The sequence below is a fragment of the Bufo gargarizans genome, chromosome 10 (assembly GCF_014858855.1).
Source record: "Bufo gargarizans isolate SCDJY-AF-19 chromosome 10, ASM1485885v1, whole genome shotgun sequence".
NCBI classification, from domain to species: domain Eukaryota; kingdom Metazoa; phylum Chordata; class Amphibia; order Anura; family Bufonidae; genus Bufo; species Bufo gargarizans.
In genome coordinates this window covers 128,043,470-128,070,271 of record NC_058089.1, presented here as the reverse complement: position 1 = coordinate 128,070,271, position 26,802 = coordinate 128,043,470, and the positions used below count along the sequence as shown (strand labels likewise).

At 49.4% G+C, this 26,802-nt stretch overlaps 3 protein-coding genes across 3 annotated transcripts; 2 read left to right on the top strand and 1 right to left on the bottom strand.

Annotated features, from left to right (window-relative positions):
* Positions 1-206: 206 nt before the first annotated feature.
* Positions 207-5,690, top strand: SETD6 (SET domain containing 6, protein lysine methyltransferase). Its single transcript, XM_044269927.1, has 9 exons — positions 207-320; positions 2,412-2,486; positions 2,551-2,695; positions 2,790-2,931; positions 3,012-3,206; positions 3,393-3,525; positions 3,599-3,779; positions 3,846-3,988; positions 4,536-5,690. Exons 1-9 carry the CDS (start codon positions 264-266, stop codon positions 4,848-4,850), a joined length of 1,386 nt encoding a protein of 461 aa, XP_044125862.1. The 5' UTR covers positions 207-263; the 3' UTR covers positions 4,851-5,690.
* Positions 5,031-14,920, bottom strand: USB1 (U6 snRNA biogenesis phosphodiesterase 1). Its single transcript, XM_044269928.1, has 7 exons — positions 14,761-14,920; positions 13,312-13,457; positions 13,050-13,233; positions 12,612-12,665; positions 10,284-10,389; positions 6,726-6,809; positions 5,031-5,187 (listed from the first exon to the last, which is right to left on the bottom strand). The coding sequence occupies exons 1-7, from the start codon at positions 14,886-14,888 to the stop codon at positions 5,083-5,085; spliced, it is 807 nt and encodes a 268-aa protein (XP_044125863.1). The 5' UTR covers positions 14,889-14,920; the 3' UTR covers positions 5,031-5,082.
* Positions 14,921-18,069: 3,149 nt separating this feature from the next.
* On the top strand, positions 18,070-24,905 carry ZNF319 (zinc finger protein 319). Its single transcript, XM_044270170.1, has 2 exons — positions 18,070-18,312; positions 22,921-24,905. Exon 2 carries the CDS (start codon positions 23,034-23,036, stop codon positions 24,690-24,692), a length of 1,659 nt encoding a protein of 552 aa, XP_044126105.1. The 5' UTR covers positions 18,070-18,312; positions 22,921-23,033; the 3' UTR covers positions 24,693-24,905.
* Positions 24,906-26,802: the final 1,897 nt, after the last annotated feature.

Below are 26,802 nucleotides of genomic sequence, written 5' to 3'. Positions count from 1 at the left end.
GGACAGGACAATGGCGGGGTGTCTGACAGGACAGGACAATGGCGGGGGTCTGCGGGCTCCTTGTTGCACGTGGTGCTCTGCTCTGAGGTAAATCTCACACTCGAAGCTTCACCTCAACAGCCGAAACCTGTCTTCTCTATTGGGGCTGCGCGGCACCCGAGAACCAATCATCTTCTAAGGGCGGGGCTTATCGCTACCATGTGACACTCTCTCTCTCACGTGGCTAGTACAGGAAGTTGTTGAGGAAATTCCTTCCGGGAGTGATGAGAAGGAAGCTGCCGGGAGAGAGAAGCATGAGCCTGGAGCCGAAGAGACTGAAGGTGCGGCGCGCCTCAGCGGAGAGCGTGTACTGTGCTGCCCTCTATAGTATTACCTCACGGCGCGCCTCAGCGGAGAGCGTGTACTGTGCTGCCCCCTATAGTATTACCTCACGGCGCGCCTCAGCGGAGAGCGTGTACTGTGCTGCCCCCTATAGTATTACCTCAGGGCGCGCCTCAGCGGAGAGCGTGTACTGTGCTGCCCCCTATAGTATTACCTCACGGCGCGCCTCAGCGGAGAGCGTGTACTGTGCTGCCCCCTATAGTATTACCTCACGGCGCGCCTCAGCGGAGAGCGTGTACTGTGCTGCCCCCTATAGTATTACCTCACGGCGCGCCTCAGCGGAGAGCGTGTACTGTGCTGCCCCCTATAGTATTACCTCAGGGCGCGCCTCAGCGGAGAGCGTGTACTGTGCTGCCCCCTATAGTATTACCTCACGGTGCGCCTCAGCGGAGAGCGTGTACTGTGCTGCCCCCTATAGTATTACCTCACGGCGCGCCTCAGCTTAGAGCGTGTGCTGTGCTGCCCCCTATAGTATTACCTCACGGTGCGCCTCAGCGGAGAGCGTGTACTGTGCTACCTCAGGGCGCGCTTTATACCCTACGTTATTACCTCAGGGCGCGCGTTATACCCTACGTTATTACCTCAGGGCGCGCGTTATACCCTACGTTATTACCTCAGGGCGCGCGTTATACCCTACGTTATTACCTCAGGGCGCGCGTTATACCCTATGTTATTACCTCAGGGCGCGCTTTATACCCTACGTTATTACCTCAGGACGCGCGTTATACCCTACGTTATTACCTCAGGGCGCGCGTTATACACTACGTTATTACCTCAGGGCGCGCGTTATACACTACGTTATTACATCAGGGCGCGCGTTATACCCTACGTTATTACCTCAGGGTGCGCGTTATACCCTACGTTATTACCTCAGGGCGTGCTTTATACCCTACGTTATTACCTCAGGGCGCTCGTTATACCCTACGTTATTACCTCAGGGCGCTCGTTATACCCTACGTTATTACCTCAGGGCGCGCGTTATACCCTACGTTATTACCTCAGGGCGTGCGTTATATTCTACGTTATTACCTCAGGGCGCACGTTATACCCTACGTTATTACCTCAGGGCGCGCGTTATACTCTACGTTATTACCTCAGGGCGCGCGTTATACCCTACGTTATTACCTCAGGGCACGCTTTATACCCTACGTTATTACCTCAGGGCGCGCGTTATACCCTACGTTATTACCTCAGGGCACGCGTTATACCCTTACGTTATTACCTCAGGGCACGCATTATACCCTTACGTTATTACCTCAGGGCGCGCTTTATACCCTACGTTATTACCTCAGGGCGCGCGTTATACCCTACGTTATTACCTCAGGGCGCGCGTTATACCCTACGTTATTGCCTCAGGGCGCGAGTTATACCCTACGTTATTACCTCAGGGCGCGCGTTATACCCTACGTTATTACCTCAGGGCGCGCTTTATACCCTACGTTATTACCTCAGGGCGCGCGTTATACCCTACGTTATTACCTCAGGGCGCGCTTTATACCCTACGTTATTACCTCAGGGCGCGCGGTATACCCTACGTTATTACCTCAGGGCGCGCGGTATACCCTACGTTATTACCTCAGGGCGCGCGTTATACCCTACGTTATTACCTCAGGGCGCGCTTTATACCCTACGTTATTACCTCAGGGCGCACGTTATACCCTACGTTTTTAGGCTAGTTTCACACTAGCGGCAGGGAACTCCAGCAGGCTGTTCCTGCGGGTGAACAGCCTGTCGGATCCGTCCTGCTGCTAGTTCACGTGTGCCCCCTGGACTGCTGCTATTATAATGGGGGCAGAGTTCCTACGGCAGCGCATGGCGAGAGGCAGCCGGACTAGAGGTACTGCATGCCGGAGTCCCCTGCCACTAATGTGAAAGTACCCTTACCTCACGGTGTGCTTTATACCGTACGCTATTACCACACATCGTGCAGTTTATCACATATCAGTCCACGTTATAGCGTTATTACACAACATTGAGCTTTATATTGAGCACAAGACGTCTTTCTTTTGTGCCCTCTTACGTGTGATCAGGTGGAGGAGGAGGAGGCTCTGCTGCCACATTTCCTCCAGTGGTGCCAGAAGGTTGTCATCCAGCTGAACCCGAAGGTGAGTAGCACGGGGGGGGAAGCTGGTGTATTGGAGGGGTGAGTGATGGCTGTGTGTCCTTCAGGTATACATGAGCAAGCAGGACGCGGTCTCGCAGTATGGGATGCTGACACGTGAGGATCTTCCTGCAGGAGAAGTCATCTTCTCCATCCCCCGCTCCGCCCTCCTGTCCCAGCACACTACCCGGATCCGGGCTCTTCTGGAGGAAGGTACTTGCTGCACACCCTGCGGCGGTCGGGTATATCGGAGCAATATAATGGCGGCAGCATGGGTGACTGGTCTTTATGGTCTCTTCCCCCTCAGAACATGAGCGACTGGACAGCAAATCAGGTTGGGTGCCCCTTCTCATCTCCCTCATGTATGAAGCCACAGATGAGTCTTCTCCATGGGCCCCATACTTCGGGCTGTGGCCCCAGCTGAATCCCCCTGACCTGCCCATGTTTTGGTGAGGACATCTGACAGTTTGGTTCAGTAGATGGCCATCTGTATCTCAGTCAGTAAACGATCCCATCTGTCACCCTGCAGGTCGGAGGAGGAGAGGCTGCGACTGCTTAAAGGCACTGGTGTGAACGAGGCCGTGCAAAAAGACCTGGAGAACATTGAGGAGGAATACCGTACTATAGTGCTGCCATTCATCAGGAGGCACCCTACAATGTTCTGTCCTCACAGGCACTCCCTGGATTTGTACAAAAGGCTGGTGGCCTTTGTCATGGCGTACAGGTGAGGAGACGCTGGCCACCAGGGTCCTGCACCTCCAGATACGGGGGGAGGGGGGTTGGAGGACACAGGGGGGATGCTGTTGAGAGCAGACTTTCAGGTGACGGGCAGGGGGGAGCAGCTGAGCACACCGGGTGGTGCCCCCCACTCCTCGTATTTGCAGGTCCTTATCCCTCTCTGGCTCCTTAGCTTCCAGGACCAACTGGCTGATGAAGATGATGATGATGATTGTGGGAAGGAAGTTAACCCGCCAGTGATGGTTCCAGTGGCAGATTTACTGAATCACGTGGCGCAGCACAACGCACATTTGGAGTTCACCCCGGTGAGTTTCTGCCCAGGTCTTGTTGGTTCAGCCATGCTGAGGCATCTTCTGAGTGTGACGTCTCTTGTACCAGGAATGCCTGCGGATGGTGACCACGCGGACGGTGGCGGCAGGACAGGAGCTGTTCAACACCTATGGAGAGATGGCGAACTGGCAGCTACTGCACATGTACGGCTTCTCCGAGCCGCACCCCAACAACAGCAACGAGGCCGCCGACATCTACATGCTGACCCTACAACAGGCAGCTCTGCTGGGTACGCAGGCTCCAGACCTCCTGCCACGATGCTGGAGCCATGTGCTCACCTTTTCTCTACTTCTAGGTGCGGAGTCAGAAGAGGAGAAGGCGCGTGTGCAAGAGCGCTGGGATGTCCTCTGTCAGATGGACATGGTCGGGGAGGAAGGAGCGTTTGTATTTGGCTGTGATGGAGCACTGACTGAGGAGGAGCTGAGGATGTCCCTGAAGGTAACTATCAGTGATGGCCAGTTCGCCCGTGAACACATGCGGGCTGCCATCTTAGCCCTTACCTGTGCCACGAGCCGGTCTGAAACAAATGCGGTCATCGGGAGCAAAATTCCTCCCGGCGGCTGTTCTCGGAACTGCCTGCCCCCGATGACCACATTTGTTTCAGACCGGCTCGTGGCACAGGTAAGGGCTAAGATGGCAGCCTGCATGTGTTCACGGGCGAACTGGCCATCACTGGTGACTATTACCCATGACCCATCCAATAGGAAGGCGATTTTTACTGATGTCCCTACTCCATAGGAAGGTGATTATTTACCCCGCCCTTCCCCATAGGAAGGCAGTAATTGCCCCCATCCTGCCCTGTCCCATAGGAGATCGATTATTAACCCTGCCCCATAGGAAGATGATATCCCCTCCAGTATGTAGGTGGGGCAGAGCTTATTGCACCTTCACTGCCTAATTACAGTATAAAATGGCCACCACTACATCTGGTGAGAGTCCTGCACAGGGCCACCTGACCTCCATGCTGGTTCTCTGTGTCTTCCAGGTGCTGTGCATGTCTCCGGAGGAGTTTGATGAGTACAAGGAGAATGAAGGCTGGGAGGATGATGATGAGGAGGAGGAGACGCTGAGTAATCAGGAGATCTCACAGCTGCCACCCTCCTGGCGGAGACTGCTCCACTTAAGTGCAGAACTCGCCCTCAGGGGGTTCGCCAGTGACCTGGGCAGTGACCAGGCTCTTCTAGAAAATGAAGCTGTATACACGAAGCTCAGCCACAGGGAGCAGTATTCCCTCCATGTGCGGTATGGACAGAAGCGGATATTACACCAACTGCTGGAGCTAACGGCAAGCACGCTGTGAGAAAGACCCCCTTACAGCGGAGACATAATATAGAAATATCTGCGGTGATGTCATCTCCTGTATCAGACATCTTGGAGTTTTTCTTAGCCCTCCAGCAGGGGCAGTACATACAGGGAGGAGTGGTACAGTACTGATGGCCAGGGCCGCATTAAATTATACAGACATGAGAAGGAACCGGAGAACTTTCTAGAAATCTTTATTGTACATACAGGCTGTGCCGAGGGGCCACTGCTCAGTGGAGTGGGATGGACATGACTTTATTACCGCATTTACAGTAAATTTCATCTGCATAGAAACGGGTCAGAACCTCACAGTCTTCAAACTCGTCCACAACCTTCTGCAGTGGAGGAAAAAAGGGAATATTAGGTTGTCAGCCAGCCTGTAGGTCTGAAAGGTAGTCAGAGCCCCCCACCCATCTGCTACTGCTGACAACCAGCCTGTAGGTCATGTCTGAAAGGTAGTCAGAGCCCCCCACCCATCTGCTACTGCTGACAACCAGCCTCTAGGTCATGTCTGAAACCTACGTCGTGGGCAGGATGTGTTTTTGGAGCATAAAACCAATTTAATAAAGTTGAAATCCATGTAAAAAATAGATAACGCGTTTCGGAGGCGGTCTGTTCTTTCCTCAGATACAAAGACACTATCGGGGCAGGTGGGAACCCAAACATGAGACGGCAACATTTCAATATAGGAGCCAAAAAGAAAAGGATGGGGGCTGTTAAAGGCTCCTGCTGCAATCCAATAAGGAGCTGAAGGAAAATGGGAGTAGTAGTATGGGAATAGGCAGATGAACATACATGTATTAGACTAGAGTTGTCATCACGTGAAGCAGTGAGGGGGGGGGGAAGAGGGCAGTGTAAGGAGTAAAGCGAGACAACTAAAGGGATCGACAAAGTCCCCGTCCTGTGTGGGGGAGGTGTCACCCGGGCCCCTATGTCTGCACGTGTACTTCTAACACTTAGGGTCCATTCACACATCTGTGTGTGTTTTTGCGGATCCGCAAAACACGGACATCACCGGCACTTAATAGAAAAATAACTATTCTTGTCCGTGGACAAGAATAGAACATGTTCTATTTTTTTCGGGATCGGAATTGCGGATCCAGGCACATAGAGATGAATGGGTCCGCATTTCCGTTCCGTAAAATGCGGAACAAAATTGTGGACTTGTGAATGGACCCTTATAGAATATTTTCTTACAGGACCGGCACCTACAGCCTTGTTTATGCTCTTGATCCCTTTCATACACTGCCCTCTTCTGGTTACATTTCTAACAAATTCCAAAAACACAGTTGAAATAAAAGGTGGGAGGCGGGGCAGCCCCCCCTCCTCCTCCTGTGAGTTTCGGCCGTCGTCCTGCATAAATAAAGACCATCTATACCCCTGTGGCCTGGAATCGCAGCAGCGCCGCAGTAGGTTCAGGCCCGCTGCGTGACCCGACTAGAAGGCGAGCAGCAGCCGAATATTCCTGGGTTCAAAGCTTGTGCACAACTAATATGCGAGCATTCCCGGGGTACCATCCTTTATGTACCGGGAGTCCGGCCTACGAGGAACTTCTTTCACTTTCTTGCTATAGAGCCGTTTCAGCTGGGGGGCCAGAGGTTGCCGATCCTTGCTCTAGATCATGTCAGAAAGGTTGTCAGAGTCCCGCCCGTCTATTACTACTGACAACATGCCTCGGGATCAGGGGTAGGCAACGTCCAGCACTCCAGCTGTTCTGAAACTACAACTCCCAGTATACATAGTTGCTCTGCTGTTCTCAGAACTCCCACAGAAACAAATGGAGCATGCTGGGAATTGTAGTCTTGCAACAGCTGGAGTGCTGACCCCTGCTCCAGGTGATGTCTGAGCAGTTGTCACAGCCCCGCCCCCTCACCTGTAGCTCCAGTAGGCAGGCCCCCTGGAAAGTTTTGGTCACATCGCCCACACACCAGGCCAGGCTGACATGGAATGAGGGATTCTGGGGAGAAAAAAAGAAAAGCAGCGTGAACCGATGCAGATCCAACCCTGGTGTTTGTTGTGTCTGAGGAGCATTCAGTCTGCTGTGCTACTGGCACCGGTTTTTTAACATGTTTTATTGTTTTCAAAAAGGAATGTTACATACATTCTATGGGTTGCAAGTCTCATTATACATTGTAGATAAACAGTATTAAACAATACTACATGAGATGTTTGTCCTAGTCATCCCCAACATAGGGATACCAGGGCAAAATGTATGAACATTACTATAGGGCACGAAAAGAAGGGGAGGTGTGTGACCAGGGGGGATAAATACATCTGTACTTTACTTATCTATTAGGACTTTGTTGAGATTGGAATGAAGCCAGTAATGCCATACAGTTTTAAAATTGGCTCGTTTGTTAGATATAGAGGCTTCGATCATTTCATATAAACAGCTGTTATTGACAGCGCGGAGGCGGGTTTGGGTTTTTCCAATAGTAGCCACAATCACATGGGTGATAACTGTCCTGATAGTTGGGGGAAATCATCTAGATCAACGGAGAGTAGGCCTTGAGCTGTGGATAGTGAGATTGGGATATTACAGATTTGTGTGAGAATAGCATTGATCGAGCTCCAAATCGGCTTAATCTTACTGCATTCCCACCACATAAGTTCCATATCAGCTTTTTCCGCAGAACATCTCCAACAGACTTGGGGTGATAGGGGGGACATGTTAGTTTATAGGGTGTAAAGTACCATCTATAAAGTGTTTTCCTAGAGTTTTCAAGGTGATTTACACATTTAGAAGAGGCACTTCTAATCGAGAAAGTAGTGTCCCAATGTTCTGAAGAAATATTCAAGTTTAATGTAGATTCCCCAATAGGGGGGTCAGTGGTGAGTCCGATCTCTCCGTCACGAGGTGATAACCGAGAGATAGGGCTTTGAGAGAAGTTAATGGGTTTCGTAACATTTTCATTATATCGGAGGTGTCAGAGGTCGTGGGGAAATTCGCCTCAGATAAAGAATGTCTGACTTGTAAGTACTTGTAGAAGTCCCTATGGGGAGTTTTGAATCTCAAGGACAAGTCTGTGAAAGAGCTTAAAATATTGTTGGTGTAAAGTTGTCTCAGGTTCGTACCTGAGTGAATCCAATTTTGGATCCTTAGATTTGGGATACATTTCTCCACGGCCTCTAGGGGAATGTCTGTTAAGGAAATGTTAACAAGGTTCAATTTGGTCGTCAATAGAGTCTAAACTTCAAGTGCAGCTTGGGTTGTGGGTGGCATCTCTGGAGAGCGGGAGGATTCCATTAGCGAGTTTGAGATGAAGAATATTTGGGGGTTATTTACACCCATTATATAGTTTTCGATTGTAATCCAATGTTTGTCGGTCCGGTTTAACCGTGTATATCTCATTTGTTCTAAAATGCACGCCCTGTAGTATTTAGGCTACTTTCACACTAGCGTTCGGGCGGATCCGTTCAGAACGGATCCGCCCATAATAATGCAGACGGAGGCTCCGTTCAGTACGGATCCGTCTGCATTATTTTAGCAAAAAAAAGCTAAGTGTGGAAATAGCCTGGGACGGATCCGTCCAGACTTTCAATGTAAAGTCAATGGGGGACGGATCCGCTTGAAGATTGAGCCACATTGTGGCATCTTCAAACGGATCCGTCCCCATTGACTTACATTGTAAGTCTGGACGGATCCGCACGCCTCCGCACGGCCAGGCGGACACCCGAACGCTGCAAGCAGCGTTCAGCTGTCCGCCTGTCCGTGCGGAGGCGAGCGGAGCGGAGGCTGAACGCCACCAGACTGATGCAGTCTGAGCGGATCCGCCTCCATTCAGACTGCATCAGGGCTGGACGGCTGCGTTCGGGTCCGCTCGTGAGCTCCTTCAAACGGAGCTCACGAACGGAATACCGAACGCTAGTGTGAAAGCAGCCTTAATTATGGAGGGGAATCCTAATCCCCCTTTGGGAACGGGTAGGCACATTACCTCTGCTTGGATTCTTCTAAGTATACTTAATAAGCATTTTAAAGATTTCTTTTAAATTTTTTATGGGTATAGACGCAGTGTTTCCCAACCAGTGTGCCTCCAGCTGTTGCAAAACTACAACTCCCAGCATGCCCGAACTGCTTACAGGTATCAGCCTGCAGCAGGGCATTGTGGGAGTTGTAGTTTTACAACAGCTGGAGGGCCGCAGTTTGAGGATGCCTGTTTTAGACCTAGGCTAAGGACTTGGGTTTTAGCTACGTTTAGGCTATAGTATGAGATAGAGCTGAAAGACTAATATTTGCATAACGGTGGGTAGGGATATTGTTGGGTTGGTTACTGCCAGGATAATTTCATCGGCAAATAAACCGATTTTGTGGTTTGTTTCCCCAATTTTTATACCTGAAATTAGTGTGTGGGCCCTTATGCTTTCTGCCAGGGGTTCAATTGCCAATGGAGTATAATGCACTTATCGCTTGGGTAATTTGTCCCCATAGACCAAATTTGGCTAGTACTGCCTTCAAATACCCCCAATGTACTCGATCGAATGGCTTCTCCGCATCTAGGGACAGAAGCAAGGAAGGCACTCGTCTTGCCCTGGAAAAATAAAGGAGGTCGATTATGCGTCTGGTGCTTTCTAGGGTTTGTCTTGATTTAACTAAACCTACTTGATCCTGGTGAATAAGATGGGGGACACATACAGATAGTCTATTAGCTAGTAGCTTTGAGTATATTTTTAGGTCAGCGTTCAAAAGAGAGATCGGACGGAAATGTTCTGGAAGATCAAGAGGGTTGCCTGGCTTGGGTATAACCACTATGGCGGCTTGGAGCATTTCTGGTGGTATATTTCCTGTGGACATTATATGGGAAAACGTCGATAAGAGGGAGGGGGATAAAATATTTCCAAATGTTTTGAAATATTCATTTGTTAATCCATCAGGGCCCGGGGATTTATTATTTTTGGTTGATTTGATAATGTGCAAAATTTCTGTGACTTCAATTGGTTTGTTGATTTGTTCTAACTGTGGGCAGTGAGATGCCAGACAGGAATGTATTGATCAGGTCTGGATTTGGTTGTGGTACTGATTTATTGTCTTGTATTACTGGCACTGTTATCACGCCGCAGGTGTTGTACTACATGTCCCAGCACGCTCTGCATAGCACGCGATGTCACAAGTCCCACAATCTGTTGTACCTCCTTTATTTGGAAGCAGCTGTACAAAGAGTAATGGAGGATGTAGGAGACCATGACAATGATGGGTGTCCTACTTCACAGAAGAAGTCGTGAACGCCCCTTCCACCAGGTCACCACTTGTATGTTCATGACTGTTGGGACTACCAGAGTACTTACAGCCCAAACACAGCAGCAAGGCGAGTGCTCCCCCCCCCCTACAGTGTACAGATACAATAACAGGGACCCCAAACGCCCATGTGACCACAGCGCGGGGGATGGGAGATGCTCTCGTGAGTCTCCACTGACAGAAAAAAAAGTCTCTGACCTGGTAAAAAGTCTCCAGATTAAACTCCTGTAAGGACTTGTCCACTTGTGACACGACCTCCAGGAGCTGCTGATGTCCACGAACCACCTCCAGCCCCAAGAACGTCCTGTACAAAGAGCAGCAGAAGTAAAAAGCACAATGTCACAGTGGAGCAGACAGGGACCACTCGCTGCACCCACCGCGTATACCGCCCTGCTCTACACCGAGCACGTCACAAGCCACTGTCCTCCTTCTCTACACGACACACCTCACAGACCGTCCTCCTACTCTACACCGCACAGCCGGACACATCACAGGCCGCCCTCCTCTATAACAAACAGCCGGACACATCACAGGCCGCACTCCTCTATAACAAACAGCCGGACACATCACAGGCCACACTCCTCTATAACAAACAGCCGGACACCTAACAGGCCGCACTCCTCTATGACAAACAGCCGGACACCTAACAGGCCGCACTCCTCTATGACAAACAGCCGGACACCTAACAGGCCGCACTCCTCTATGACAAACAGCCGGACACCTAACAGGCCGCACTCCTCTATGACAAACAGCCGGACACCTAACAGGCCGCACTCCTCTATGACAAACAGCCGGACACCTAACAGGCCGCACTCCTCTATGACAAACAGCCGGACACCTAACAGGCCGCACTCCTCTATGACAAACAGCCGGACACCTAACAGGCCGCACTCCTCTATGACAAACAGCCGGACACCTAACAGGCGGCACTCCTCTATAACAAACAGCCGGACACCTAACAGGCCGCACTCCTCTATGACAAACAGCCGGACACCTAACAGGCCGCACTCCTCTATGACAAACAGCCGGACACCTCACAGGCCGCACTCCTCTATGACAAACAGCCGGACACCTAACAGGCCGCACTCCTCTATGACAAACAGCCGGACACCTAACAGGCCGCACTCCTCTATGACAAACAGCCGGACACCTAACAGGCCGCACTCCTCTATGACAAACAGCCGGACACCTAACAGGCCGCACTCCTCTATAACAAACAGCCGGACACCTAACAGGCCGCACTCCTCTATGACAAACAGCCGGACACCTAACAGGCCGCACTCCTCTATGACAAACAGCCGGACACCTAACAGGCCGCCCTCCTCTATAATACACAGCCGGACACATCACAGGCCGCACTCCTCTATAATACACAGCCGGACACAGCACAGGCCGCCCTCCTCTATAATACACAGCCGGACACATCACAGGCCGCCCTCCTCTATAATACACAGCCGGACACAGCACAGGCCGCCCTCCTCTATAATACACAGCCGGACACATCACAGGCCGCCCTCCTCTATAATACACAGCCGGACACATCACAGGCCGCCCTCCTCTATAATACACAGCCGGACACATCACAGGCCGCCCTCCTCTATAATACACAGCCGGACACAGCACAGGCCGCCCTCCTCTATAATACACAGCCGGACACATCACAGGCCGCCCTCCTCTATAATACACAGCCGGACACATCACAGGTCGCCCTCCTCTATAATACACAGCCGGACACATCACAGGCCGCCCTCCTCTATAATACACAGGCCGCCCTCCTCTATAATACACAGCCGGACACATCACAGGCCGCCCTCCTCTATAATACACAGCCGGACACAGCACAGGCCGCCCTCCTCTATAATACACAGCCGGACACAGCACAGGCCGCCCTCCTCTATAATACACAGCCGGACACATCAAGGCCGCCCTCCTCTATAATACACAGCCGGACACATCACAGGCCGCCCTCCTCTATAATACACAGCCGGACACATCACAGGCCGCCCTCCTCTATAATACACAGGCCGCCCTCCTCTATAATACACAGCCGGACACATCACAGGCCGCCCTCCTCTATAATACACAGCCGGACACAGCACAGGCCGCCCTCCTCTATAATACACAGCCGGACACAGCACAGGCCGCCCTCCTCTATAATACACAGCCGGACACATCACAGGCCGCCCTCCTCTATAATACACAGCCGGACACATCACAGGCCGCCCTCCTCTATAATACACAGCCGGACACATCACAGGCCGCCCTCCTCTATAATACACAGGCCGCCCTCCTCTATAATACACAGCCGGACACATCACAGGCCGCCCTCCTCTATAATACACAGCCGGACACAGCACAGGCCGCCCTCCTCTATAATACACAGCCGGACACAGCACAGGCCGCCCTCCTCTATAATACACAGCCGGACACATCACAGGCCGCCCTCCTCTATAATACACAGCCGGACACATCACAGGCCGCCCTCCTCTATAATACACAGCCGGACACATCACAGGTCGTCCTCACCTGGTCTTCTCTTTGTTCACGTAAACCTTTAGCTGGTCAGCAACACACAGAAACCTGCACAGGAACAGAGCAAGGGTCAGGGGGCATACAAAGGAAATCTTTGCTTTACTTTAGGAGGATGCAGATGATATATGGAGGGGGGGGGGGGCATCAATGTTGCAGAATGAGTGTGGACCCATTCATTTGTACGAGTCCGCGAAAGATGTGGACAGCACACAGTGTGCTGTCCACATCTGTTGTTCCGTGCCGCGGCCCCGCAAAAAAGATCGAACATGTCCTATTCTAATAGGCATTTTCTATGATAGCTGCAGCATGTATGGTGTGCAAATTGCGGAACGCACATGGGCCGATATCAGTGTTTTGCGAATCTGCAAAACACAACGTTTATGTAAATGTAGCCTTACAGAGAATATTCGAGAACACCTCTGAAACACTGACCGTCTCCCAGAAGAAAGTCTGTCCCTGAGCGACTGGACAAACGGATGAATCCAGTGGTGACGCAGGACGACCGTCTGCGAGAGGCTGATGTGCAGCTCCTCCATTTTGGTTAGAACGACGCCATGTTTCCTGGCCACTGTCTCCAGCTCCTCCAGCATCTCCCCAAATTCCTCCTGAGGATGAACTGAAAGAGAAGAAAAATGGGGTCCATGCGACGTGCCAGGCTCCGCCCATTACTAAAGCCACACCCCATAACACTCACATGCCGCGTACACATAAGAGGCCCAGTTGCCGCGCTCATGACGGAAGCTGCGCAGACGTCCGCCATGTTTACTGACATCATCGAGGTGCTCAGCGTCTGGGAACATGTTCAGTACAGCCTGAGGGACGGGGAGCGGAGATGGCGGCCTGCGAGGGGAAGCAAACAAGATCAGGGGAGGCGCACTGCACCGCACACAAGGTCAAATCAAGGGCTCATCCACACGACCGTACGGATTTTGTGGAATGGCCGGCCCCCAATAGAGCCGTCCTATCCTTGTTCGTAACGCGGAAACTAATAGGACACTAGTGTCGTGCGAACTTGTGTTTTAAGTTCGGGTTATCGAAGAATCGTGTTATGGATTCCGCTACCACGGACCATAACGGAATTTAGAATCCATAACGGGATTCTTCGATAACCCGAACTTTAGATGCCGAACATATGGAAACGGAATGCACACGGCGTAAATTCCATTTTTTTCACTTCCTTTGAAATAAATGGTTCTGCATACGGTCAGCAAAGAAAAAAAAAACGGACACGGAAAGAAAATACATTTGTGTGCATGAGCCCTAACTATTATAACACGTAGAATAATAATAATAACACACTGCTTCACAGTATAATCACATCCCATATAATAATACCTCCATATAGTCACATCCCATATAGTACACTGCTACACGGTATAGTCACATCCCATATAATAATACCTCCATATAGTCACATCCCATATAATAATACCTCCATATAGTCACATCCCATATAATAATACCTCCATATAGTCACATCCCATATAATAATACCTCCATATAGTCACATCCCATATAATAATACCTCCATATAGTCACATCCCATATAATAATACCTCCATATAGTCACATCCCATATAATACCTCCATATAATAATACCGCCATATAACACACTGCTACACAGTATAATCACATCCTATATAATAATACCGCCATATAACACACTGCTACACAGTATAATCACATCCTATATAATAATACCTCCATATAGTACACTGCTACACAGTATAATCACATCCTATATAATAATACCTCCATATAGTACACTGCTACACAGTATAATCACATCCTATATAATAATACCTCCATATAGTACACTGCTACACAGTATAATCACATCCTATATAATAATACCTCCATATAGTACACTGCTACACAGTATAATCACATCCTATATAATAATACCTCCATATAGTACACTGCTACACAGTATAATCACATCCTATATAATAATACCTCCATATAGTACACTGCTACACAGTATAATCACATCCTATATAATAATACCTCCATATAGTACACTGCTACACAGTATAATCACATCCTATATAATAATACCGCCATATAACACACTGCTAAACAGTATAATAACATATCCATGTAATAATCCAGTGACGCAGCTCCCGGTATGACGTCACTCACTCGCTCCGCTCCGCCGCTTCACCCTCATCTTCAGAGCTGCTGTATCCAACCAGCGCCAGCCTGACCCCGCCCCCGGAAGTTCCACTGAAACGTAATGATTGATTGCTCCGGGAAACAGAGCGCCTCATGTGGAGTTCCGCAGTAACCAGCCGAGTCACGTGACCTCTTCTTGCCCCGCCCCCTCTGTGCACGGTGACTAGAATGGAGAGCTATACTGCCCCTGTGCCCTAATACTAACCTCGGATACTCACCTCTGACATTAATACTAACCTTTAATACTTAACCCTGCCCCTAATACTCACCCCCTATTACTCACTCCTGACCCTAATACTCGTCCCTGACCCTAATACTCACCTCCTAATACTCACCCCTGACCCTAATACTCACCCCTATTACTCACTCCTGACCCTAATAATGACACCTAAGGCTACTTTCACATCTGCGCTTTCCCTTTCCGGTATTGAGATCCGTCATAGGCTCTCAATACCGGAGGAAAACGCTTCCGTTTTGTCCCTATTCATTGTCAATGGAGACAAAACTGAACAGAACGGAGTCACCAGAACGCGTTCCGTTCCGTTTGGCTGCGTCCCCACCGCGGATAGAATAATGCTGCAAGCAGCGTTTTTCTGTTCGTGATGTGGTGCGGATCAAGACGGATCCGTCCTGACACACAATGGAAGTCAATGGTGACCGATCCGTTTTCTCAGACACAAAAGAAAACTGATCGTCCCCCATTGACTTCCAGTGGTTTCAGAGACGGATCCGTCATGGCCGTAGAAGACACAACACGACCGGATCCGGTCAGAACAGACGCAGGCGGTTGTATTATTAGGACGGATCCAGCAAAAACACTGGTGTGAAAGTAGCCTCGGGGTCCATTCACACGTCCGCAAGTGTTTTGTGGATTTGAAAAACACAGACACCGGCAATGTGTGTTCCGCAATTCGCAGACCGCACATCGCCAGTACGCTCATAAAAAATACATGTTCTATTTTTTTCGGGAATGGAATTGCGGATCTGGAAATGCGGATGCGGACAGAACATAGTGTGCCGTCCGCATCCGTTCAGTCCCCATTGAAAATGAATGAGTCCGCACCCGTTCCGCATAATTGAGGAACGGATCCGGACTATTCATACGGACGTGTGAATGGACCCTAATACTAACCCCTAATACTCAACTCTGACCCTAATACTAATGTAATAATCCAGTGACGCAGCTCCCGGTATGAGCTAATACTAACACCTAATACTAACCTCTGACCCCAATACTAACCCCTAACCCTAATACCTTAATAGTTACCCCTAATACTAAACCCTAATACTAACCCCTATTACTCAACCCTAACCCCTAATACTATCCCACAGTTCTAATACTCACCCCTGACACTAACTCCTGACCCTAAGGGCTCATGCACACAAACGTATTTTCTTTCTGTCTGTTCCGGGGGGTTTTTGTGGCCCGTATGCAGAACCAATCATTTCAAGGGGTCCGCAAAAAAACTGGACGTTACTCCGTGTGCATTTAGTTTCCGTATTTCCGTTCCACAAACAAATAGAACACGTCCTATTACTGTCTGTACTACGGACAAGGATAGGACTGTTCTATTAGGGGCCGGCTGTTCCGTTCTGCAAAATACATACGGTTGTGTGCATGAGCCCTAATACTAACCCCTGACCCTAATAGTGACCCCTCTTCCTCTATCTGCCCCTTCCTATCCCTGTCTCTCTTCCCCATCTGTCTCTATCTTTGTCTCTTCCTCTATCTCTCCCTTTTTTCCCCTCTACCTCTCTCTTCCTATCTCTGTCTGTCTCTTCCTCTATCTCTCCCTTTTTTCCCCTCTACCTCTCTCTTCCTATCTCTGTCTGTCTCTTCCTCTATCTCTCTGTCTTTTCTTCGATCTCTCTCTCTCTTCCTCTCTTTGTCTGTCTCTTCCTCTATCTGTCTCTCCCTCTCTTCCTCTATCTCTCTCTATTCCCCATCTCTCTTCCCCTTCTCTTTCTCTCTGTCTCTTCCGCTATCTCTCTGTCTCTATCTCTTCTCCCCCTTTCTTTCTATGTCTGTCTTTTCCTCTCTTTCTCTCTATTTCTCTTCCCCTTCTATCTCTATATCTTTTCCTCTGTCTCTCTCTTCCTTTCCGTTTCTTCTTCTCTCTACCTCTTCATTTCTTCCTTTCTCTCTTCGTTACTTCCTGTGTCTCTCTTCCCCATCTGTCTCTTTCTCTAGCTCTTCCACTCTTTTCCTCTGTCTCTTCCTATTTCTATCTGTCTTTTCCTCTATCTCTCCCTCTTTTTTCCTCTCTCTCTTCCTATCTCTGTCTCTCTTCCTCTATCTCTCCTTCTCTCTTCCCCCATCTGTCTCTACCCCTATCTGTCTCTCTCTCTCTCTTTCCCCATCTCCCTCTTTATCTCTCTGCCTGTCTCTACCTATCTGTCTCTTCCTCTATCTCTCTTCGCCCGTTTCTCTCTTCCTCTATCTCTTACTTTATCTCTCTGTCTCTTCTTCTATCTCTAGGTCTGTTTCTATCTCTATTCCCCATCTCTCTCTTCCTCTATCTTTCTTTTTGTCTCTTCCTCTATCTCCCTCTCTCTCTGTCTCATCCTCTCTCTCTGTTTCTTCTTCTCTCTACCTCTTAATTTCTTCCTTTCTCTCTTTGTTACTTCCTGTGTCTCTCTTCCTCTATCTCTCTTCCTCTATCTGTCTCTTCCTATCCCTCTCTTCCCCATCTTGTCTCTTCCTCTAGCTCTTCCACTCTTTTCCTCCGTCTCTTCCTATTTCTATCTGTCTTTTCCTCTATCTCTCCCTCTCTCTCGTCCTATCTCTGTCTCTCTTCCCCATCTGTCTCTACCCCTATCTGTCTGTGTCTCTCTCTCTCTCTCTCTTCCCCATCTCCCTCTTTATCTCTCTGCCTGTCGCTACCTATCTGTCTCTTCGCCCGTTTCTCTCTTCGCCCGTTTCTCTCTTCCTCTATCTCTTACTTTATCTCTCTGTCTCTTCCTCTATCTCTAGGTCTGTTTCTATCTCTATTCCCCATCTCTCTCTTCCTCTATCTTTCTTTTTGTCTCTTCCTCTATCTTTCTTTTTGTCTCTTCCTCTATCTCCCTCTCCCACTTCTCTTCCTCTAGCTCTCTCTCTCTCTCTCTCTCTCTCTCTCTCTCTTCTCTTCTCTTCTCTTCTCTCTCTGTCTGTTCTGGCTCTCTCTCTTCCCTTTCTCTCTCTATCTTTCTGTCTCTATTCTCTCTCTTCCCCTTCTCTCTCTGTCTCATCCTCTCTCTCTGTTTCTTCTTGTCTCTTCCTCTATTTCTCTGTCTGTCTCTTCCTATCTCTGTCTCTCTTCCCCCATCTATTTCTATCTCTCTCTATTCCCCGTCTCTCTCTCCCTCTATCTCTGTCTGTCTCTTCCTCTGGCCTCTCCTCAGTGTCTGACGGTCTCCTCCCCGGTGTCCGGTAGGGGGCGGTCCTCTTGGCTCCTCCCATGACATTCAGTCCCGGAGCCGCAGCCTCCCGGATCTGCCCGCCTCCTCCCTCGTCCTGCAGGCCCCGCCGGTGTACAGGTAACGTGCAGGGGGTCGGGGGGAGGTGGCGGCGGCGGCGCTCAGTGCAGGAAAGTCCCCGGCCTGCGGCCTAATCGGCAAATCTGTCCTGACACCCGAATAGTAATAACACCCCCGCCCCCCTCCATATCCTCTGTGTATATATAATATACACCATCCTCTGTGTAATACCCCATGTGATATATAACATACACCATCCTCTGTGTAATACCCCATGTGATATATAATATACACCATCCTCTGTGTACTGCCCCATGTGATATATAACATACACCATCCTCTGTGTAATACCCCATGTGATATATAATATACACCATCCTCTGTGTACTGCCCCATGTGATATATAATATACACCATCCTCTGTGTAATACCCCATGTGATATATAATATACACCATCCTCTGTGTAATACCCCATGTGATATATAACATACACCATCCTCTGTGTAATACCCCATGTGATATATAATATACACCATCCTCCTGTGTAATACCCCATGTGATATATAATATACACCATCCTCAGTGTAATACCCCATGTGATATATAATATACACCATCCTCTGTGTACTGCCCCATGTGATATATAATATACACCATCCTCTGTGTAATACCCCATGTGATATATAATATACACCATCCTCTGTGTAATACCCCATGTGATATATAACATACACCATCCTCTGTGTAATACCCCATGTGATATATAATATACACCATCCTCTGTGTACTGCCCCATGTGATATATAAGATACACCATCCTCTGTGTAATACCCCATGTGATATATAATATACACCATCCTCTGTGTACTGCCCCATGTGATATATAATATACACCATCCTCTGTGTAATACCCCATGTGATATATAATATACACCATCCTCTGTGTAATACCCCATGTGATATATAACATACACCATCCTCTGTGTAATACCCCATGTGATATATAATATACACCATCCTCCTGTGTAATACCCCATGTGATATATAATATACACCATCCTCAGTGTAATACCCCATGTGATATATAATATACACCATCCTCTGTGTACTGCCCCATGTGATATATAATATACACCATCCTCTGTGTAATACCCATGTGATATATAATATCACCATCCTCTGTGTAATACCCCATGTGATATATAACATACACCATCCTCTGTGTAATACCCCATGTGATATATAATATACACCATCCTCTGTGTAATACCCCATGTGATATATAACATACACCATCCTCCTGTGTAATACCCCATGTGATATATAATATACACCATCCTCAGTGTAATACCCCATGTGATATATAATATACACCATCCTCAGTGTAATACCCCATGTGATATATAATATACACCATCCTCTGTGTAATACCCCATGTGATATATAATATACACCATCCTCTGTGTAATACCCCATGTGATATATAACATACACCATCCTCTGTGTAATACCCCATGTGATATATAATATACACCATCCTCTGTGTACTGCCCCATGTGATATATAATATACACCATCCTCTGTGTAATACCCCATGTGATATATAATATACACCATCCTCTGTGTAATACCCCATGTGATATATAATATACACCATCCTCAGTGTACTACCCCATGTGATATATAACATACACCATCCTCTGTGTAATACCCCATGTGATATATAATATACACCATCCTCTGTGTAATACCCCATGTGATATATAATATACACCATCCTCAGTGTAATACCCCATGTGATATATAACATACACCATCCTCTGTGTAATACCCCATGTGATATATAATATACACCATCCTCTGTGTACTGCCCCATGTGATATATAATATACACCATCCTCTGTGTAATACCCCATGTGATATATAATATACACCATCCTCAGTGTAATACCCCATGTGATATATAATATACACCATCCTCTGTGTAATACCCCATGTGATATATAATATACACCATCCTCTGTGTAATACCCCATGTGATATATAATATACACCATCCTCCTGTGTAATACCCCATGTGATATATAATATACACCATCCTCAGTGTAATACCCCATGTGATATATAATATACACCATCCTCAGTGTAATACCCCATGTGATATATAATATACACCATCCTCTGTGTAATACCCCATGTGATATATAATATACACCATCCTCAGTGTAATACCCCGTGTGATATATAATATACACCATCCTCTGTGTAATACCCCGTGTGATATATAATATACACCATCCTCTGTGTAATACCCCGTGTGATATATAATATACACCATCCTCTGTGTAATACCCCGTGTGATATATAATATACACCATCCTCTGTGTAATACCCCGTGTGATATATAATATACACCATCCTCTGTGTAATACCCCGTGTGATATATAATATACACCATCCTCTGTGTAATACCCCGTGTGATATATAATATACACCATCCTCTGTGTAATACCCCGTGTGATATATAATATACACCATCCTCTGTGTAATACCCCGTGTGATATATAATATACACCATCCTCAGTGTAATACCCCGTGTGATATATAATATACACCATCCTCTGTGTAATACCCCATGTGATGTATAATATACACCATCCTCTGTCTAATACCCCATGTGATGTATAACATACACCATCCTCTGTGTAATACCCCATGTGATTTATAACATGCACCATCCTCTGTGTAATACCCCATGTGATATATAACATACACCATCCTCTGTGTAATACCCCATGTGATATATAATATACACCATCCTCTGTGTAATACCCCATGTGATTTATAACATGCACCATCCTCTGTGTAATACCCCATGTGATATATAATATACACCATCCTCTGTGTACTGCCCCATGTGATATATAATATACACCATCCTCTGTGTAATACCCCATGTGATATATAATATACACCATCCTCTGTGTAATACCCCATGTGATATATAATATACACCATCCTCTGTGTAATACCCCATGTGATATATAATATACACCATCCTCTGTGTAATACCCCATGTGATATATAATATACACCATCCTCTGTGTAATACCCCATGTGATATATAATATACACCATCCTCAGTGTAATACCCCATGTGATATATAATATACACCATCCTCTGTGTAATACCCCATGTGATATATAATATACACCATCCTCTGTGTAATACCCCATGTGATATATAATATACACCATCCTCTGTGTACTGCCCCATGTGATGTATAAAATACACCATCCTCTGTGTAATACCCCATGTGATGTATAATATACACCATCCTCTGTGTAATACCCCATGTGATATATAATATACACCATCCTCTGTGTAATACCCCATGTGATATATAATATACACCATCCTCTGTGTAATACCCCATGTGATATATAATATACATCATCCTCTGTGTAATACCCCATGTGATATATAATATACACCATCCTCTGTGTAATACCCCATGTGAGATATAATATACACCATCCTCTGTGTACTGCCCCATGTGATGTATAAAATACACCATCCTCTGTGTAATACCCCATGTGATATATAATATACACCATCCTCAGTGTAATACCCCATGTGATATTTGCTCCCTTCTCCTGTGGTATGTGGCCCCCCTCCTCCTGTTGTATTTGGCTCCTCCTCCTGTAGTAGTTTGGCCCATCCTCCTGTGGTATGTGGCCCCCCTTCTCCTGTGGTATTTGGCCCCCTCCTCCTGTGGTATTTGGCCCCCTCCTCCTGTGGTGTTTGGCTTCTCCTCCTGTGGTATTTGGCCCCCTCCTCCTGTGGTGTTTGGCCCCTCCCCCTGCGGTATTTGGCTCCTCCTGTGGTATTGGGCCCCCCTCCTCTTGTGGTATTGGGCCCCCCTCCTCTTGTGGTATTGGGCCCCCCTCCTCTTGTGGTATTGGGCCCCCCTCCTCCTGCGGTATTGGGCCCCCCTCCTCCTGCGGTATTGGGCCCCCCTCCTCCTGCGGTATTGGGCCCCCCTCCTCCTGCGGTATTGGGCCCCCCTCCTCCTGCGGTATTGGGCCCCCCTCCTCCTGCGGTATTGGGCCCCCCTCCTCCTGCGGTATTGGGCCCCCCTCCTCCTGCGGTATTGGGCCCCCCTTCTCCTGCGGTATTGGGCCCCCCTCCTCCTGCGGTATTGGACCCCCCTCCTCCTGCGGTATTGGGCCCCCCTCCTCCTGCGGTATTGGGCCCCCCTCCTCCTGCGGTATTGGGCCCCCCTCCTCCTGTGGTATTGGGCCCCCCTCCTCCTGTGGTATTGGACCCCCCTCCTCCTGTGGTATTGGGCCCCCCTCCTCCTGCGGTATTGGGCCCCCCTCCTCCTGCGGTATTGGGCCCCCCTCCTCCTGCGGTATTGGGCCCCCCTCCTCCTGCGGTATTGGGCCCCCCTCCTCCTGCGGTATTGGGCCCCCCTCCTCCTGCGGTATTGGGCCCCCCTCCTCCTGCGGTATTGGGCCCCCTCCTCCTGCGGTATTGGGCCCCCCTCCTCCTGTGGTATTTGGCTCCTCCTCTTCTGGTATTTTGCTCCTCCCCCTGTGGTATTTGGCCCCTCCTTCTGTGATATTCTCTGTCGATCCAGCTTACACATGTTCTTTTCTGGCAGGTTTCATACAGAAGATGGTGTGAGGTTGTGCCGAGGACACTCGTCTGCCTGATAGGCACCCGGCCGTCACCCTGAAGCCTTCCCTGTTGGACCCTTGTTCCCGGGCCCCCAGCATGTCCGAGGGCTGGGCTCCTGCACAGGCCCCCCCATCCTCCTTGCAGCCGTCCCAGCAGCAGACACCACAGCATCCCATTGCACTTGGTGAGCATCCCATTGCCAACCCAGCTCCTGCCGACAACCCACTGAGCTGTGCCGTGTACGGCATTCTGGTGCAGCCCGATCTGGGGATCCATCATCCTCCCTTACCCTCCGCTGAACCTCTGCACAAGTGTGGGCTGTGCGGGCATGACCTTACCCACCTGGCAAACCCTCAGGAACATCAGTGCTTGCCCTCAGCCAGCCAGGACCAATGCACCCAGTGTCTAAAGATCTTTCACCAGGCCACCGACCTCCTTGAGCACCAGTGCACGCAGGTAGAGCAGAAGCCCTTTGTCTGCGGAGTCTGTAAAATGGGCTTCTCTCTGCTGACCTCGCTGGCCCAGCACCACACGGCCCACAGCGGCAGCTCCCTAAAATGCTCCATCTGTGAGAAGACGTACAAGTGTCCAGAGGCGGACAGAGCCTGCTTACCCAGCGCACCCGTAGCGGCCACCACCTCCCTCGACAGACCCTTCATCTGCACCTTGTGTCACAAGCCATTTAAGCACCTGTCAGAACTGTCCCGCCACGAGCGCGTCCACACCGGTGAGAGGCCGTACAAGTGCACACTGTGCGACAAGAGCTTCAGTCAGTCCTCGCACCTGGTGCACCACAAGCGCACGCACAGCTCAGAGCGCCCCTACAAGTGCACCGTGTGTGAGAAAAGCTTCAAGCATCGCTCGCACCTCCTGAGACACATGTACGCCCACTCTGGCGAGCAGCTCTTCCAGTGCCAGACGTGCCAGCTGCGCTTCAAGGAATCTTCTCAGTTACTGCAGCACCCGTGCACACCAGCTGGCGAGCGGCCCTTCTGCTGCAGCGCCTGTCAAAAGACGTTCCGGCGGCCGTCAGACCTGCGACAGCATGAGCGCACACACAGCGAGGAGCGCCCCTTCCACTGTGACCTGTGTCAGATGAGTTTTAAGCAGCAGTATGCGCTCATGAGGCACCGGCGCACACACAAGGCTGAGGAGCCTGACAACTGCACTTTCTGTGAAAAAGGCATGACCTTCAGTCTGCACGGAGCCGAGAGCATCTTCAAGTGCAACGCTTGCCAGCAGGGCTTCCGCCAGTCGCAGGACTTGCTACGGCACAAGTGTGGACAGGGCTTCGGGGAGCGGCCCTTTCAGTGTAACGTGTGTCATAAGACTTACAAGCGCGCCTCTGCTCTGCAGAAACACCAGGCCGCCCACTGCACGGAGAAGCCGCTGAGGTGCACGGCCTGCGAGCGCCGCTTCTTCTCCTCCTCGGAGTTTGTGCAGCATCGCTGCGACCCGGCCAGAGACAAACCTCTCAAATGTCCAGACTGTGAAAAACGCTTCAAATACGCCTCCGACCTGCAGAGACACCGGCGGGTGCACACGGGCGAGAAGCCCTACAAGTGCCCGTCCTGTGACAAAAGTTTTAAGCAGAGGGAACATCTGAACAAACATCAGAGCGTACACAACAGAGAGCAACACTACAAGTGCTTGTGGTGCGGCGAGCGCTTCCATGAACTGGGTCAGCTCCAGGAGCACAGCGCGCAGCACACGGCGGACACCGGGGCCTTCCAGGTGGCCGCATGTCTGCCCTGACTCATTACCACACTAGCGCCCCTCCACCACCCCCCCGCACCAAATCATAGCCCTGCGAATAATAAAGCAGTGTGTATAGGGAGAGCTCCCACGGAAGCTGCTGTCACGTGTCTGTGTTGTGTGTTCACAGTGGCGTCTGTGGAAGATGTGTAAAACGGGATCATACTGAGCAGCGTCCGGACAAGTGTGCGCAGGAAATCTGCAGCATTTTACAGCAGCAGCAACCTGCCGAAAATTTCCACCTGCGGAGTGTATTTTAGATCTGCTGCACGCCAATTTCGTTGTGGGGGCAGATTTCACCCTTTGTAGTGGAAATCTGCAACATTTACTGATGGCCTGCACAAAAACTGCAGTATTTAGTGTGGACATACCCTTAAATCAGGCTACTGGTGCCACTTAGGACCCAAAAGCTGCCCTCCTGCAGTGACAAATGATTTGTGCTGTTATGGTCGCTGCAGGTGGGCCAGATTCCAGCTGCGGCGTGTGCTGTCTCAGTGAGGCCACCACATCAGGGCTCTGTCCGTTCAGCACTCATCGTAGCTGCGCTCTGTCAAGAGCGCTTCAGAGCTGATCTCACATACTGATTTCATGGGTTGACGATGAGTTACCTGCTCTTGTGTCCTGGAGGAGCCCCATCCTCTCATGGTCCATAGACACCGTGGAAATGCCTGAATGGCACCAGTTGGCTTCAAGCGGAGATGCGGCAGTGTGGGCGTGCGCGCCGCCGTGTTGTGGGGGTGCATGGTCCAGACGTGCTGCTGTCGCTAAGGTTATAATCACCGCGGTGCTCTGGTTCCATGATCACTTAGTTTGCCCGAGATAATGGCATGTACAGTAAAGAGTTCACCTAGTGGGCAGTATACTCTACCGCCTCCGATGCTGGAGCCACACTGACTGGGCACATCGACAGCTGGAAACTGCTGACAACCAGGATGGCCACATGCAGCACTCGGCTTGTACATGTCTCGTAAAGTCACTTTAGACCTGGGAGATATTAGTGGTTTGGCTTACAATATGGAGCCTCGCACAGAAGTGAGGTCAGGAGAGATGATTGCCGTCAGAGGTGTCAGCTTCTATCATCAGATGGAGGGTGGGACGGACTGCTACTGATCGTTAAAGGAACAGTCCAGTCACTCAGGCATAGTATGGGCCTGAGGGGGTGGAGCCTGACACAGGAAATCTGAATCATGCCCTATAGGTTCAGCCTCGCCTGCTGCGCTCCGGAAGTGGCCGGTGAATGTTGCTACCATCCTGGGTGGGGGCAGCTATTGGGGCAGGAGGCAATTGTGGAACAATTTATGGGTGGCCTGATCCATCGTGCTGGTAGCATTAGACCCAGCGTTAGGAAGGGAGGCCCCGAGATCAATGAGTAAATTGGCTCCTCCATGTTATGGGAAAATTCTGACGAGCCCCGGGACATCTTGAATTAGTATTGAGTGAATCAAAGCATATGAAGTGGAGTTTGATCCAAAGTTTAGGAAAAATTCGATTTGCTATAAATCAAAATTTCCTTGCGCTATGTGGTAACAAAACGGCTGCTGTACGTATTACAAAGTGAAAGTAAGAAGCCCAGGAATGGGATATGACCCATAATTCCATGCAGCCAGCCACTCAGCAGATAGCCAGCCCCGGTGATGTCACAGCCCTATAAAAAAAATAATAATAATATAAAGCCTCATCCCGCACGAGCTGGTCTTAGGGAGAGACGTAAACAAGCACTAGGGACAGTGTTCAAGATGCCTTTAATTGTGGAATATTGGATAGGGCCAGTGTAGGGAGACTGCAGGGCCAGTGTAGGGAGACTGCAGGGCCAGTGTAGGGAGACTGCAGGGACAGTGCAGGCCGAGTGTAATCACCATCTGCATCTTGTTGAACCACTGTCACTTTTTACTGTGCCTCAGTATTAAGGTGCGGTGTAATATATCGCCACAATTATCTTGTTCACCTGCTGCGCCATTCATACTTGTTACATTACTGATTCAGTTACTGGACGCTACAACCAACAGACAGTTGTCTGAGCCCTCAAAGGAACGGGCAGTGGCAGAAATGTTGCTGCTGCCGGCACAAGTAGCAGCAGAAGAAGTGGTGGTAGCAGCAACAGGCCGTTGTC

What these genes read in the sequence shown, in the direction of transcription:
- SETD6 (XM_044269927.1), top strand. Translation starts at nt 264, where the DNA reads ATGAGAAGGAAGCTGCCGGGAGAGAGAAGCATGAGCCTGGAGCCGAAG. An exon ending in CCGGGCTCTTCTGGAGGAAG is followed by an intron (nt 2,696 to 2,789) that starts GTACTTGCTGCA and finishes CTTCCCCCTCAG; the next exon opens with AACATGAGCGACTGGACAGC. An exon ending in ACAACAGGCAGCTCTGCTGG is followed by an intron (nt 3,780 to 3,845) that starts GTACGCAGGCTC and finishes CTCTACTTCTAG; the next exon opens with GTGCGGAGTCAGAAGAGGAG.
- USB1 (XM_044269928.1), bottom strand. Translation starts at nt 14,888, where the DNA reads ATGAGGCGCTCTGTTTCCCGGAGCAATCAATCATTACGTTTCAGTGGA. An exon ending in ATCTGGAGACTTTTTACCAG is followed by an intron (nt 6,810 to 10,283) that starts GTCAGAGACTTT and finishes TTTTCTCCCCAG; the next exon opens with AATCCCTCATTCCATGTCAG. An exon ending in CCTGCCTACTGGAGCTACAG is followed by an intron (nt 5,188 to 6,725) that starts GTGAGGGGGCGG and finishes CCTCCACTGCAG; the next exon opens with AAGGTTGTGGACGAGTTTGA.
- ZNF319 (XM_044270170.1), top strand. Translation starts at nt 23,034, where the DNA reads ATGTCCGAGGGCTGGGCTCCTGCACAGGCCCCCCCATCCTCCTTGCAG.